Raw genomic sequence first — 15,804 nt, 5'->3', positions numbered from 1 at the left:
TTACCAATTACAGATGCAGATGAACATGACCGTGGACGGAATTAATTGGTGTTTGCTGGAATTGTGTTAGGGGGAACAGAGGAAGACTATTTTCACAATATATTGATTTCCTTTGCGATACCTCGAGGTAATTATCGCAACAAAACGAAAGAGTACTTAAACGATATTAACACATTGTAGTCAGGCGCTTCAAACAATAGACTCTAGCCTATAGCGGGTGTTTTTCGCGATTAGTGCAAAAATATATCGCTTTCTTAAAATTGATACAATTTCTAAACCAAATAATATTTTCGATTGAAATTTTCAAAGAAATCATATATGACATTTGATTATCAAAAATAAATTATAATTGCTTTGATTACATCATAATTTCACCACATTATTTCAAAGCTGAATATAAAAACCTGATATTAATTCAGTAAATAGCATTCAATATTCAATATTTGAAAATTCCATGTAAAAGATAACATGTTTATTTATATCATATAGTTATATAATAAATAATAATATATATTTGCCATGCCCGCAATTTTACAATCGCTGGATGTGTGAAATCTGATCGCGTAAATACTGAACAGTGTCGCCTAAGGCCGAAGGCGAACACTTTATAACTCATAAGTTTAATTGCTTCTTGGCAAAAGAGAGTCTTTTGCGGTTGCCTCGCCTAATTGAAGAGCCCATTCCACTTATGAATCATAGTATTTATTCTTTCAAGGAATCAGTACACTTCATATGTTGATAATCCATCACACACCATAAGTGCATGTATCATTGGCTTGTAAAGACATTTTTGTAGGGATAAAGTCCTATTCAATGATAATATATTCAAATAATAAAATACCAAACAGTAAACAAAACAGTGCGAGCGGTATGAAAAATAGTCCAATACGTGAAATGACTCAAACTAAACTGGAGATTGAGATCGCATAAAAACCGTAGACTTCTGGCGACGCCTTTACAAGCGGCACACTAGCCAATCCGGACAAGGCATCTCAAATAACGTCGACAGAGTGTCGCCTAGCACCCAGGTAGCAAATTACCCTTCAAGGCATATTTCACGCTGATAACAAACCCGTATAGTGCCGTTTCCCGCCAAAAAAACCGACTGTCGACAAAAACGGCATTTACCGTGTCCCGAAGTTGACCGACAGTCCGCGAAAAACGGCAAATGCCGTGTCCCGACGACAATGTGTTAAGCAATTCCAAGATAGTCAACTTCTTTCTTCTCGCTTTTTAAGCGAGATTGTGTCCACGAAAAAAACCAACGGCTTGCTTTTGGTACTTCAATCAAATTTTGTATTTTAAAAAACAAATGCGCTCTAATTTGCACTGTGTTCTGGCTGTTGTTCCAAATTTTAAATAATTTTCCAACAAGGCGATGGTTAGGGATACGTAGGCACTGGATAAATGACTTTCCGGTAGGAACTAATCATATTCTCAATTTTAAAACCAAACACGCGCCTTTCTGCAATGGAGTGGAGAAGCCTTGTCCACCACACAACATGGAGTAGGGGTGACAATCTTTAGCAATGAGGCAATGCCTAAAGAAGTAATTATAAGTATTACCTGTGACCAGGTCCCACACCAGTATGCGGGCGTCGTCCAGCCCCGATACCACGCAGCCGTCTGCGGAACTGATCGCCAGCGAGGCCGTGTCCCTGCCGGGCTTCCACTTCTTGAAGAGCGTACCCGACTGCAGGTCGTACACCACTATGAAGTTGGGCGAGGGCTCGTCCAGCTCCAGGGCCACCACGCACACGTAAGAACCTGGAGGAAACACAATACACATTTTACAATTTATGTTAAGTTTACTGCCAATCATTTAATTAAAAGAATTATACACATAATTATAAAATATTTTAACTGATAGATCTGTGAGGAAAAAACCCTTGTTGCCTTGTGCAGAGAAGGGGCTTAAAGTGTTAAAAAATATTTGTATATACATATTAGAGTTTCAAAACCAAAATATTGTGTACATCTGATTTTGAAAACTCTACGTAAAGCCTGTGTAACGTCGGGGACTTCAGCTAGTTGGAGATAAATATACATAAAAAGAAGCTTCCAGTCTTATCAACGATAAATCCACTATGACTGATGCCCTCACCTTCGTGTGTGATGGCAGCCAGTGAGGTGATGAAGTCATGGTGCGGTATCCTCAGGTCGTAGAGCAGCTTGCGTGAGCTCAGATTCCACACGAGCAGCGGGAACGGCTTCTGGGTCTCATCTCCGCACACTAAGATTCTGAAGCAATCATTAGAATGAACATAACATATTTATTTTGGGAGGCTGGTATGGGTATTGCCGCCCAGGAACTATTCATTGGATAACCATGACCTCTGCCAAAGGTCACCCCAAGTGACAAGCTAAGTTTGGTGACTTAGCAGAAGTCCAGATCTTGGTGAAGGATGCATCTGGAGAGGAGAGGCCAGTTAAGAGAGCCTCTCTAGCCAGACTTTCTCGACCCATCGTCTTGCATTGCAGTGCGAGGGATGGATTCATAGTCTGTCACTCCTGGACACACTACATTCCTGCCCACTCCTCAAACCCCTGTCCTTCCCAGAACTTCCTATCCTTCATTTCATTAAAAGACCCTCCACAATTAATCCTCAAATATGACATAGGTCCGTAATTATTTTCCTCGAGACTTTTTGTGTGGAGTAATTTGATTAGTTGTTGCAAAAATACATGCCCAGAGAAAATTATTTGAATACAATTAGGCAATTATTTATTAAAAATTGTCACCATCGCAGTATTGCATGCCAAACAACTATATTTGGACTAATAGCAGTGTGAGTGGTACCCTTTTTGAAACAATTAAATCTAGCAGGATCATTGGGATAGTCAATAGAAGTTTCGTTCAATGATTTTTGCTTACCTTCCGTCGCCTGATACCAACAGAGAGTTAAGAAATCGGTCTTCTCCTGCTTTGAAAGTTGTCACACAGTCACCTGTAGAAACATATTAATTAATATTGTCAATTTATTATAATTATTATAAAAATAAAAAAAAATTGGTTTGACTGAGGATTGAACCTTCTTCCCCAGGGACTGGAGTCCAACCGCGCTAACAACTGAGTGAAATCTGAATTCGGAAGGACCGACATTTTTTTCGTATTTATTAATTTCTGTAATGTCATCCAATTTCAGAGAAATACGTTTATATCCACGTGTGTGTGCGTGATTGCCACCAAAAGTTAATAGAATGCATTGTCATCATTAAGGAGTCTATATGCCGAGTTTCAGCTTGATAGGATGTCAGGAAGTGGGTTAATCTCCGCTTCCAAGAATCCACTCCATTCACGTTAATTCAAGAAAACAAACGAGAACTATGCACGATAGAAAAATAGTTTGATTTCTTGATTTAAAAAAAAGCCTGCCAATATCTACTCGATTTCTGCATTATACTTAAGGTTAACCTTTTTACCACGCTCCTAATGATTATAGGTTAACAGATGTATTTTCGATATATTTATTATCGGCATATTTTTGTGACATTCATACATTTTCAGTGAAAATCGTGGAGCATCGTGGCCAAAAGGTTAATAAAGAATGTATACTGAGAGATTGTATTGCGTACCCGTGTCTGTGTTCATGAGGTTGACGTACATGCGATTCCGCGACAAGCACACGAGGTGCGAGGGGTCATGCAGGCCATAGAACGGCATCTTCTGGTTCATCACGCCCTTCAACGGGGTTATGAAGGTACCCTGGAACACAAATACTAGTTAAAGTAGAATAGGGAGAATAAATATATTTTGCTTCTCCGTGGACTAAAATAGCTGTACCTCATTATAATTCAATTTTTACAAAGTGTTTTATAAAAAATTTGTACGTATTAAAGATCACGCACGCCTCTGGATATTTACAAAAAAAAACGAGCCAGGTACATCCCAACATTCCTCTACCTCATCTCCTTCCCCTCACCGTTCCCTTCATTTGCTTGAGAATGCCACAGTCGGTGGCCGAGTTGACATCGCGTTTGGGTCCCACCCAGGCATAGTGTGTTAATTCCTCGGCTGGCTAAGTTCTCCATCACAACACAAGCAACATTTTCCGCTTTCTGTGGTGGTAGTAGGAGATTTTCAAATATTGTCAGGTTATTTGTAACCCGGGAATGTTTGTCTTTCTTTTAAAAATTAATAATAATGTTTTCAAATTTAAATTGTTTTATTTAGGGACCCTTCTCTCATCCTTCAGCTCATTAGCTTCTTCTTAAGTCGTTTCCTTATTGCTGAGGTGCACCTATTTGCATAGTAGATTACCTGATCTAGTATTGTTACCTGGTTGAGATCATAGACCCTGAGTTCCCGCCGGCATAGCACTACGCAACGGAACTGGTCAATGGGGACCAGGTTGATGGGGTGTGGCACCCCTGCTAGCGTGCGCACCTTCCTGCATCTGCGACAAACAAACAAACAGCAAGGAATTAGAGAAACAGCAAAGAAAAGGATGCAGAAAAAATTGTTCTATTTTAACTTGGTAGATCATTATTGTTGTGAATGATGATTCTTGATAGAAATTAAACACCTTCTTCGCAACAAGCATGACGAGTGCATAGGACAGCCAGGAGGCTATTGTCCATACTCTTATGCTGTTAGAATCTCTCTTGTACTCACCATGAAGTGGCAAATCGATACACTCTTAACATCTGTTGGAAAACTCTATGAATTAATAACACTAGTGCCATTTGTGCCGCGTAGCTTGAACTATCACAATTATCATAAGACACGTGACTCAATGTTCCTTGAAGGACTTAACGTCGAACGTAGCTTGGTCACCTATTAAGAATATCAGAAGACCGAATTCTACTGAAAATATCGTGTGCGATTGCAAAGGGATGATGTCCAGTGAGCTGCCCCCGGCAACATTGGGAGAAGCAGCTCCAGCAACTTCTTACCGAGGTGATGAGTCCCCATTCCGAATAGGACAAGGGATGCCTAGATAATTACATATATGATAATCTACTTATAAGAATATTCTGGAACGGTCGCCAATGCAAAACGCATTGTAGTAGGAACTCTCTAGACGAAATGCGAGCATTCAGCGTTCCTACATACAGGTCTGAAATATTCTTGATGCACCCGGGGAGCTATATAATGAGGCGCGTCGAGATGTACTCAGTCATTAATTAGCAGTTTTACGAGTGACCAACATGCGAGCGTTGCTACTGCTTGCTGCATACTGAAGCGGCCGACCACTGAACGCCGGTTCCACCTGCGTCGCGCCCCGCTGTTGCTTCACCGCGTCGCTACCAGACCCACTCACCTACACCAGGCTCTGCACTGATTAATATGGACTCAGCGCCCTGGCCCCAGCTATCATTCCTGGCCAGCACTCCTCACACGCCTAGACCCTGCGGCATCTTCGCCGGCCTGCATCTCCCGTACATCTGCCGACCAGGTGCATCGCACCTTCGGCTACCTTGTTCACACTGGAGTACCCGGAAGACTCCACATCTTACACCAGTGCTGAACACATCCACGAGTCCGGTCTCCACCAATGCGGTGTTGACTCAATGACCACCGCCTCAACCACACCATCATCGTCATCGGTCCAGAGTCATCTCCTAACTGCGCAATTCTACTGACTCAAAATAAACGCAGTGACATAACACAACATTTATCTCTCATTGTCTCCTTACCAGATTCCCAAAAATATAATAAAAATATATTATAGATGAGATGAAGAAATTTAGTGTATTACTTACTTGGAGACATCCCACACACAGATCTCCTCCCGTTCTGTTGACAAGCTGGCCACGAACCCTTCACACTTTTCCAACCTGACTACCAGATCGTACTTCTTAGAGTCAAAGACCTCAGACATAGTTTGCTCCTGCTCTTTTCCCACCTGACTCATATCCAAGTTCAGAGGAACGAGACAAGCCACCGGAGGTGCTTTCGTAGTTTCATACCACGTCTTGCATGTTTCTCCTTCGATTCCCACTCCCCTCTCTTTCTCCCGAAGAAACAAGAACAGCAAAGTATAAAACTGCTTTGCATCATAATTCAGAGCGAACGAATTGATCTGTATGAATTCTCGTAGGAATCTAATGTGTTCGGGGGTATTTTCAATGTCTTTGTCATCCATCTCGAGGAGGTCTATGTCCTCGAGCATCTGGCCGCAGCCCAGAGCCGATATTTTGTCGAATATCCAGCTCGGATCCACGTAGCAGACTTCGTAAGAGAATTTGTTAAGGTCATCTTTGCAAAGGTGATATCGTTGATAAGGAACTTCTTCCAACTTTCTCGCGTTGAAGCTGCAATGCAAAAACAATAAATTAGTAATTTATAACAAATAAAATTCCCTTTAAATCTCATCTTTTAATCCAAAAAAACTATGATTACCATTAAAATAATGTGGAAGATTTGAGTCGTGTAATTTCTATACCCGCTATATCAACTTTCATTGATTTGGAGAAAACCGCAAAAAACTGTCACATCTCTAGCGTACATAAATAAATGCATTAAAATTTTTTATATAATGAATTGGAGTAATAAAATTTCAAAAAGCATTTATTTTTCTATATATGTCTAGCAATAATTAAGTAATTTCGATAAATAAAATGGATATAGCGGATTTTGATACTCACTTCGTGATTTTGAAAGTCAACTGAGGCGACATGGCGGGTTTAGAAACTCACGCGTAGATCATTTTGACATACGAGCGTGGCGTCAGAGCGGCGGCCATATTGTATTTTGGCAAAATAACTGCTTGTGATTCGTTGAATCCGATATAGCGGGTTTTGATAGTGACTTTCTGTATGATATAGCGGATTTGGTTTCTCACTCGCAGTTTTAACATGGTTTTTGGTCATGATAAGGAGGGTTTTGAAACTCAATTTTAGGCTCCTCTTGTTGCTCGCAAAAATGTGAACAAGATGTCATACTCAGATCATTTTGTCAAAAAATCGGATATAGCGGGTATAGAAATTATAGGATTCATTTTATGTTTATTTTTTTGAATCTGATCATTGTACTAAAAATGTGTAATTTCAATATTTTCATTCTTAATTATTGATTTAAAAAAAGATCTAAAACTACACATTCCCAAACGGTTCCAACTGGCTACAACGTCATTATGACATAGAAAACGCCACTGGCTGGGATGACAGCTGGCACTAACGTCGCCAAGCGTGACGTCAATGCCGCCATATTCACGAACAAAAAGGAACATGTTTGTTTTGGTGGCAAATCGATATTTATTTGTCAGCATAAAAATATCTTCATTTTGAAAATACTCTATTCATAGCTGTTCAGGCAAAATTAACCAAATCAGAAACATAATTTTAAGATGATATTGAAATTTGAATGTTGAAGATAAAACTTTAAAGTCAAGTACAAGTGTTTGCTTCCTTTGATAAAATTAAACATGTTATACAGGGTTTTCCAATAAGAGGTGTCATTTCGAATAGCCCGCTATTTTGGTAGCTATTACTTTTGAAGCTGTCATTTGTTTACATTTGACAAGTAGAAACTATGCCTCTAATAAAAATGGAACGATACACGCTTCAACAACGCATTGAAATTATTAAAATTCACTTGAGTGAATCAAATGCAAATCATCTTGAATGATGAGGCCCATTTCCTCCTCGGTGGCTTCGTCATCAAGCAAAATCGTCGCATCTGGGGCCCGGAAAACCCAAGAGTTATTGTTGAAAAGCCTTTTTATCCTCAATGTGTGACTGTTTGGTGCGGTTTATGATCCGGCGGAGTCATTGGACATTACTTTATCGAAAATGAGGCTAGAGCAACAGTTACGGTGAATGGATTGCGCTATCGAGAGATGATTAATAATTTTTTATGGCCGGAATTGGATGGTATTGATCTGGACAACGTTTACTTTCAACAAGACGGCGCTACGTGCCACACAAGCAACGAAACAAATGATTGAATATCAAAATAACACCTCTTATTGGAAAACCCTGTATATTACTGTTTTTGATTTTTTTTAAGACAGGTAAACATTCCCAGGTATTTTCTCTACTTCCATATTTATAAGCGGAAAAATTTGCAAGTCCTGCAATGATGGATGACTTAGCCGGCAGAGGATTGAACCTGTGACACCTAACAACCAAAACTTCTTGACTGCCAGCGCTAAATTTTCGTCATTGGTCAGCTGATTCTATTTCCGTAATAACTTACATGTTTTTTGCAAAATAATAATTTTATAAATTGTACCGGCTTACCAGATAATATGTTTACAAATTGAATAATAATCTACCATAATTGGTCACCCTAAAATAGCTACATAGCTATGATTTTTTAATAGTATCCTTAAAGATACGCTGGCGAACAAGAGGATAACATTGTTTGTTTTGAAAAAATTAGTATGTAAATACAAAAATATTAGTAAAATTACGCACTACAACAAAACAAATAAAGAAAATAGTTTTTTTGACACAACGCTCGTTTGCTGCAATAATGACACGATTCAAAAGAAGCAATTTGCTGTCTCGCGGCAACTCTTGGTAATTCAGGTACGATGTTCTATCAGAAAATAGTACAAGTAGAAATGGTTAGCGTTTAATCAAATAAGTCAGATGTGGATATTTTTTATGTTGTTATTACAGCAAACGTAAAAAGAAGAGAAAATAATTATGCAGTCACAAAGTTAGTAACGAAAAAACCAAAGTGTTATTTATAAAAAGCAGATATGAATCAAGCAAAATAATAAAATAGGTACAACTTGCAATGTATAGTAACAAGAAAATGATATGTACACGTACAGTGAAATCTCCATCGACCGTTCGTAGAATAATCACTGTGTCATTTATTTATTCCAATACCGCAGCACGAATTTTTTGTAATATTTTATTTCCGACATAAGTTGTCGTTAGACACTCAAACACAGCGGTGCGTGCATGTGGTTATCTTTTTACTTTCTAGTTTTTGAGCTTTTCAACCTTAAAAATGAACAAATTGAAAAAGTGCATACTCTTCTAGAGATATTTAAAATTGTTGAAGATGTGGAAAAAATCCTGCTCAAAAACGCACTGATGCTTTTAGGAATTTTTTTTTTTAAACCCCTTAGAAATATGTATATTTTGTGAAATATGTATATTTTTGTGAAATATGTATATTTTTGTGAAATATGTATATTTTTGTGAAATGTGTATATTTTTGTGAAATATGAATATTGTTGTGAAATATGTATATTTTTGTGAAATATGTATATTTTTGTGAAATATGTATATTTTTGTGAAATATGTATATTTTTGTGAAATATGTATATTTTTGTGAAATATGTATATTTTTGTGAATTATGTGTATTTTTGTGAAATATGTATATTTTTGTGAATTATGTGTATTTTTGTGAAATATGTATATTTTTTAGAAAATTAAACATCAGCGTGTATCTTTTTCAATATCCCCCCACATCCATATATTATTTTAATACGACTTTTCAAAAACGATAAATAGAGGTTTCACTGTATTCTTATAATCACAATAAATGGTTCTTTCAATAATCCAAAATCAAATCAAGCACAAAACAACAAAGCGATATGTCAGAGCAGTTAGTTAGAGATAGACATGCATAGATACAGATCATATACATGTTCGGATAGGTAACCAGCTAAAACAGAAGAGTGACAAAACAGAATATGATTTTTTTAAATAAGTAAGGTTAGGTTATAATTTGAGTTTTTCACTGCATGTTCTCGTGATAATTTTTTTGGGTTGACACTGTAAAATGCTGTCTTAAACATTGGCTGAAGAAGAAGGAAGCGCAACACAGCATAAAAACCCAAAAAATAATCACGATAAAGTGAGGTTCGGTTAGATTTTTTGTTTTCTTTCACATTCGGTTTGTCACTGCTCTATTTTGTCGTGGAACCGTACCGATACAGGTACGGTGTGTGTGTTTGTGAGAGTTATTCCATTACCATTCCGGGGAGAAGCGGTTCTCTTGGGAGAGCAGCCGGCCCATGGTGGGATCGTTCCCCTCATGCCAGTTCCCCTGCACCAGAAATACAACAATACAATCACACTCCTTCCTTTCTCACCACATAAACTATTTTAGACGCCTAGAAAGTGAAGGTTAGAATAACCTAAACTAAAATAGAACAATGTCATCAATATCCCACCTAGTTGTTCACGTATTACATCCACTGAACAGTTAGTCAATAGAAATGTGATCTATGAATACCGAAATGAAAAACTGATGGCGCCAATTTACGTAAAACACATTCAAGAAAGACACAAAAATATATTGGATTCTTATTTGTATTTCTGTTAATCTCATTGTGATATCAGATATGAGCACATCTGCAGAATCAGCCAGCCCTGCTCATTAAATAATATTAATACTAGCGCAGCCCTCATAGGAGCGTAATTGCGTGCTAATATTTTGTTGAAATGCGTTACATTATCATTATTAGCGAGTAGCGGGACCAGATTCGGTAGCTGCATCTACATCATATTTATACTTTTGATCTGTTTATCTCTTCAGTGAGAGTGAGTATAATACCCAACTGAGAGACAGCCTGGGTTCTCACTGCCTCATAAACTTTTATTTGTCAATTGGATATGGTGCTCCCACAGCCGTTGTGCCTACATGATGCATAGGTGGGGACTTGAAGAGTGATGAAGAAGATGGAATGTACCTGAAAGTACTGCACGAGCGTGTGTCGTATGTATCGCTCCACCTGGGGGAAGAAGCACTCCTTGGCGGCCTCGCGCAGTGCTGCGTCCCTCCAGCGCGCTCGCCCGTCCCCGCCCCAGCGTAGGAAGGGGGCCACGCGGGCAGAGGCGCGCGCCCAGAAGATGGCCGCCGGGGCCCAGGGGACTAGACAACACAACACGTTAAAGTTAGGTTAGGAAGATGGCGACCAACATTTTCGTCACTGTTTCAAAATCCATTAATTAAAAACATGTGCAAACACAAGTGTGTAAACACACTTGTTGTGCATACCACTACATGCACTAGTCTCAAGGTTAGATATCAAAGAATTTATGAATGGTGAGTGTGGGTTTCGATGGTTCTCTCATTGCTTGAGTGAAGAGAGAGTCAAAATTCTGCCAAACAATAGTTCAAAAATGTTTCCAAAAAGGTCACTGCTTCGTACAAAATTCTCTTATATGAAATTTAAAACATAATATTTACGGTATGTGTCGTCGCTGTGGAACTGCCTGTCCATGGCCAAGATGTCCACCATCTCGTGGTCGGCGAGACCGTGACGGGCGGCAGTCAGAGCCCCGAGACAGGAGCGCAGGCGCCCCTCCCCGCACAATTCCTCCAGCGCGGCCAGGGCGCCCCCGGCCAGCAAGGGCCCACTGCACGAGGACCGTGTGCCCCACGCCTGCCACACTGACGTGCGCCACGCCAGGATCTGTAACCATACAGCCAGCATTTAATTTGGCTCCATTGAGAATGTAATAAATAATGAAGCGACTCAGATTTGGACCGAGGGAGAGGTGGTTAGAAATATAATAGGACGGGAAAGACTTTAGACTGCCTGGAGGCCAATGGTGCACTGATTAGAAGAACAAAATCATTGAAATATGTCAATACATAGTATGTTGGAGTTCTCTCATCGCTTTGATTATTTTTATGACACAACTGGCTGAAGCCAGTGAGACTATGTGAGATTTGTTGTAAAGTTTAAATGAGAGGGGAAGGGAGGGAGATGTGGGCGAAGAATTTTCTTTACCTTAGCGTGCAATGGCAGCTTGCACTCCTGCACTGACCGCAGCACGCATTCCTGTATGACCGCGTTGACTGAGTGATTGAACTGCACCACCCCAGCCATCACCATGCTCCTGGCTTCGGCCGTGTCGAGATCTGGCATCCTCATGAAGCAACCCCCCTCGAGCCGAGATCTGAGTGCCGCTGCTACGTTGGGCCCCATCTCCCGGGGGCCCTCTGAGGTGGTAAGGACTATCTTAACATTGTCAGGCAGGCGGGGGGGGATCCAATTTAAAGTCGGGGGGCTAAAGTCATCGGCCTGGTCCAGCCCGTCCACCATGAATACGGTGGGGCGCTGCTGGGCGATCTCGGCTATCAGGCGTTGGAAAACCTCGCAGAATGTCGCCATGTCCTGGAAATAGTATATTATTATTAATTTTTTTAAGAAAGACATACATTCCCGGGTTTTGAATAAACTGACAATATTTTAAACCCTTAAATCCTCCTACTACCATCACAGAAAGCTGAAAATGATTGTTTGTGTTGTGGTGTAGGACTTAGCCAGCCGAGAAATTGAACTCACCATGCCTGGGTAGGAACCAGGCACGATGCCACCTCAGCCAATGACCGGTCATTATGTTGCCAGACCCTTTGACTTTTTTTAAGGTTGTAGTGTTTCACAAATATTCAAATTTAACATTGCCATTACATGGTCAATCAGCTCCATTTTGTTTTATAGACTTTTGAAATGTTCCCGTTAAATATATAATGTTCCCGTTAATTATATTATTGGTAGATACTTTAACGGTTGTATTAATTCTTCTCAGTCAGCTCCAATTTTGAAAATGACACTTAAATTCAAAGTAAATTTGAGTTCATTGAACCAGAGTTACGCATGATGCACATTCAACCAAAAATTATATTCTTGAAAAATCAGTAAAAAATATTATTACTATCATTTTATATAAACGCCCGTAGGGCTTTTACATATAATAACGTACATCTTTATTTTTTTAGTTTTACAGATTACCTACATAAAAAATCAGTGTTAAAACAAAATTTAGGTTACACAAAATATAAGAGTTTAAAAAATAAAAAATAAAAATAATATATTACGTAATAGGTACTCTATAGTTTATCTGAATTCTTTACATAGCCACCAATTTTTTTAAATGATACTTAAATTCAAAGCAAATTTGAGTTCATTGAGCCAAAATTACACAGGACCAACAGAGAACTGAAATAAGTAGTTTTGATGAAATGTAGGTACATTAAATTTAGCATTGATATTTAGTATTACGGTGGCTTGAGGGAAACACTATGAAGTAGAGGCGCACTGTGCCACGGGGCGACAGCCTGGACGAGAGTGTACTCTGATGTTTATGTAATATTATGAAGATGGTTCGTTTGACTCACGTATTTTCCAGTGTACTGTGAACCATAGAGGATCATGGAGCACTGGTTGACGATGGAGCCTAGGATTCCCACCAGGGTGTTGGAACGGTTGGTGATCCCCACAAACCTGGAACGCCAAAATCAACAGTTACAACACTTAAGATGTTCCGGTAAATTTACATATCAGAGGGTGAACCATCTTAACTAAAGCGAATCAATAATTCTTTTGTTGAGCACTGTTTTGCAGAATAAAATAAAAGAGCAAAATAAAAAATAATCTGTCATGAATGTAGGTACTACAATTATTGGTACCGCCGCCTCAAGAACCATTAATTTAATAACCAACACCTCTGCCATAGATCATCCCAACTGGTTCATTACGTTTGGTGACTTGGTAAGGGTACCCGGGTTCATGGGGTGAGGTTTGTCCAGATCTTGGTGGCGAATGAACCCACCAACTGTGTGGCGACCTGACTTTCGACCCCAGTGGGAGGGATGGATTCTTACCTTTACCTTTTTCCTCTCCTTCCTTTCCTTAAAAAGATCCCCTCACACATCGTGACATAGGCCCCGAGAGAAATAATTTTCCTGTGTGGAGTTAATGTAATGGGCTGTGATTGTTTAAATGGTTTTAATTGGCAACACCAAGATGTTTCAAGGAAAAATAATATAACTGTAAAAACATACCAAAGTCCAAGTGAATATTTTTCACAACAAAATTGAAAAACACATCTATTTCAGAAATTAGGGTAGGTACAGGGTTTTCTAATAAGAGGTGTTATTTTGAATAGCCCGCTATTTCGGTAGATATTACTTTTGAAGCTGTAATTTTTTGACATTTGACAGTCCAGAACATTCTAGAGTATTCGAGAGCATTCCACAACATTCCAGAACATCTTGGCACATTTTGGAATGTTGTAGAATGTTCGGGAACATACCAGAACATCGCAGATCATAATTAACTAAAAACAGGATTACAGGCCGTTTCCTGATAAACTTTTAGTAAAATCGTAATCGTGACAATACATTGTACAGGGTTTTCCAATAAGAGGTGTTATTTTGAATAGCCCGCTATTTCGGTAGATATTACTTTTGAAGCTGTAATTTTTTGACATTTGACAGTCCAGAACATTCTAGAGTATTCGAGAGCATTCCACAACATTCCAGAACATCTTGGCACATTTTGGAATGTTGTAGAATGTTCGGGAACATACCAGAACATCGCAGATCATAATTAACTAAAAACAGGATTACAGGCCGTTTCCTGATAAACTTTTAGTAAAATCGTAATCGTGACAATACATTGTACAGGGTTTTCCAATAAGAGGTGTTATTTTGAATAGCCCGCTATTTCGGTAGATATTACTTTTGAAGCTGTAATTTTTTGACATTTGACAGTCCAGAACATTCTAGAGTATTCGAGAGCATTCCACAACATTCCAGAACATCTTGGCACATTTTGGAATGTTGTAGAATGTTCGGGAACATACCAGAACATCGCAGATCATAATTAACTAAAAACAGGATTACAGGCCGTTTCCTGATAAACTTTTAGTAAAATCGTAATCGTGACAATACATTGTACAGGGTTTTCCAATAAGAGGTGTTATTTTGAATAGCCCGCTATTTCGGTTTCTTTTAAAGTTGTCATTTTTTGACATTTGACAAGTAAAAACTACGCCATTAATAAAAATCGAACGATACACGCTTCAACAACGCATTGAAATTATTAAAATTCACTTGAGTGAATCAAATGCAAATCATCTTGAGTGATGAGGCCCATTTCCACCTCGGTGGCTTCGTCAACAAGCAAAATTATCACATCTGGGGCTCGGAAAACCCAAGAGTTATTGTTGAAAAGACTCTCTATCCCCAACGTGTGACTGTTTAATGCGGTTTATGGTCCGGCGGAGTCATTGGACCTTACTTTTTTGATAATGAGGCTGGAGCAACAGTTACGGTGAATGGATTGCTATCGAGAGATGATTAATGATTTTTTATGGCCGGAATTGGATGGTATTGATCTGGACAACATTTACTTTCACACAAGCAACGAAACCATTGATTTTTTACGATTGAATATCAAAATAACACCTCTTATTGGAAAACCCTGTACTTCCTGAAAAAAATTTATTAAATTAAAATAAAGACTACATAGATAAAATGCGCACTATAAGCATTTTTTTTTAATGTAAAAACATTAAGAAAAATTGAATTGTACAATTTTTTCTGTTCACTATCAAACTGTCATATTCAGGATATAACCTCACATTTGAATCTTCTATAATTTGTTCTTAAATCGGTGTTGCCACTGTCATGAAAAATTCAGTATGGGCTAAAAGGGCCCACACTTCCATGGTAGACGTTCAGCTTAATGCCACAATGCGAACCATCAGCGGGACTTTAAAATCTACTCCTCTCCCTTGGCTCCCCGTACTTGCAAACATAACCCCGCCAAACATCAGGCGAGAAATTGCAACACTGAGGGAATACAAGAAGGCGCTGCAAAAAAGCGCAATACCTCTACACGAAGATGTCGTCTCCCACCCGGCATGCCGCTTGAAGTCCCGAAAGCCCTTCTGGGCGGAAGGAGAGAGGCTCCTCCGACTACCTCTCACCCCAGAAGATAGGTGGAAACTTGAGTGGCAAACGGCCAACATGGGAAATGCCCACCTCATACAGGACCCCACCGAGAGACAGCCTGGGTTCTCAACCTGCTCCGCCATCAAAAGGTATAAGGTGCTCCCATAGCCGCTGTGCCCACATGATGCACAGATGGGGC

General features: G+C 39.3%; 1 protein-coding gene across 1 annotated transcript in view; it reads right to left on the bottom strand.

Annotated features, from left to right (window-relative positions):
• Nucleotides 1-15,804, bottom strand: part of LOC149410016 (NACHT domain- and WD repeat-containing protein 1) — a 113,668-nt gene that overhangs the window by 15,592 nt on the left and 82,272 nt on the right. The window contains exons 12-22 of the mRNA XM_089648695.1: nucleotides 13,044-13,149; nucleotides 11,653-12,039; nucleotides 11,106-11,331; nucleotides 10,606-10,787; nucleotides 9,886-9,959; nucleotides 5,707-6,258; nucleotides 4,280-4,397; nucleotides 3,577-3,706; nucleotides 2,876-2,948; nucleotides 2,105-2,241; nucleotides 1,567-1,767 (exon numbers count right to left, since the gene is read on the bottom strand). Coding sequence (XP_089504821.1) covers nucleotides 1,567-1,767; nucleotides 2,105-2,241; nucleotides 2,876-2,948; nucleotides 3,577-3,706; nucleotides 4,280-4,397; nucleotides 5,707-6,258; nucleotides 9,886-9,959; nucleotides 10,606-10,787; nucleotides 11,106-11,331; nucleotides 11,653-12,039; nucleotides 13,044-13,149 — 2,186 coding nt within the window. The remainder of the gene's footprint in view (nucleotides 1-1,566; nucleotides 1,768-2,104; nucleotides 2,242-2,875; nucleotides 2,949-3,576; nucleotides 3,707-4,279; nucleotides 4,398-5,706; nucleotides 6,259-9,885; nucleotides 9,960-10,605; nucleotides 10,788-11,105; nucleotides 11,332-11,652; nucleotides 12,040-13,043; nucleotides 13,150-15,804) is intronic.

This window comes from Hesperophylax consimilis, chromosome 28 (assembly GCF_061612785.1).
Source record: "Hesperophylax consimilis isolate HC1 chromosome 28, BYU_Hcon_1.0, whole genome shotgun sequence".
Lineage (NCBI taxonomy): Eukaryota > Metazoa > Arthropoda > Insecta > Trichoptera > Limnephilidae > Hesperophylax > Hesperophylax consimilis.
Note: the sequence above shows the minus strand (reverse complement) of the source record. Positions and strands in the feature narration are given on the sequence as shown.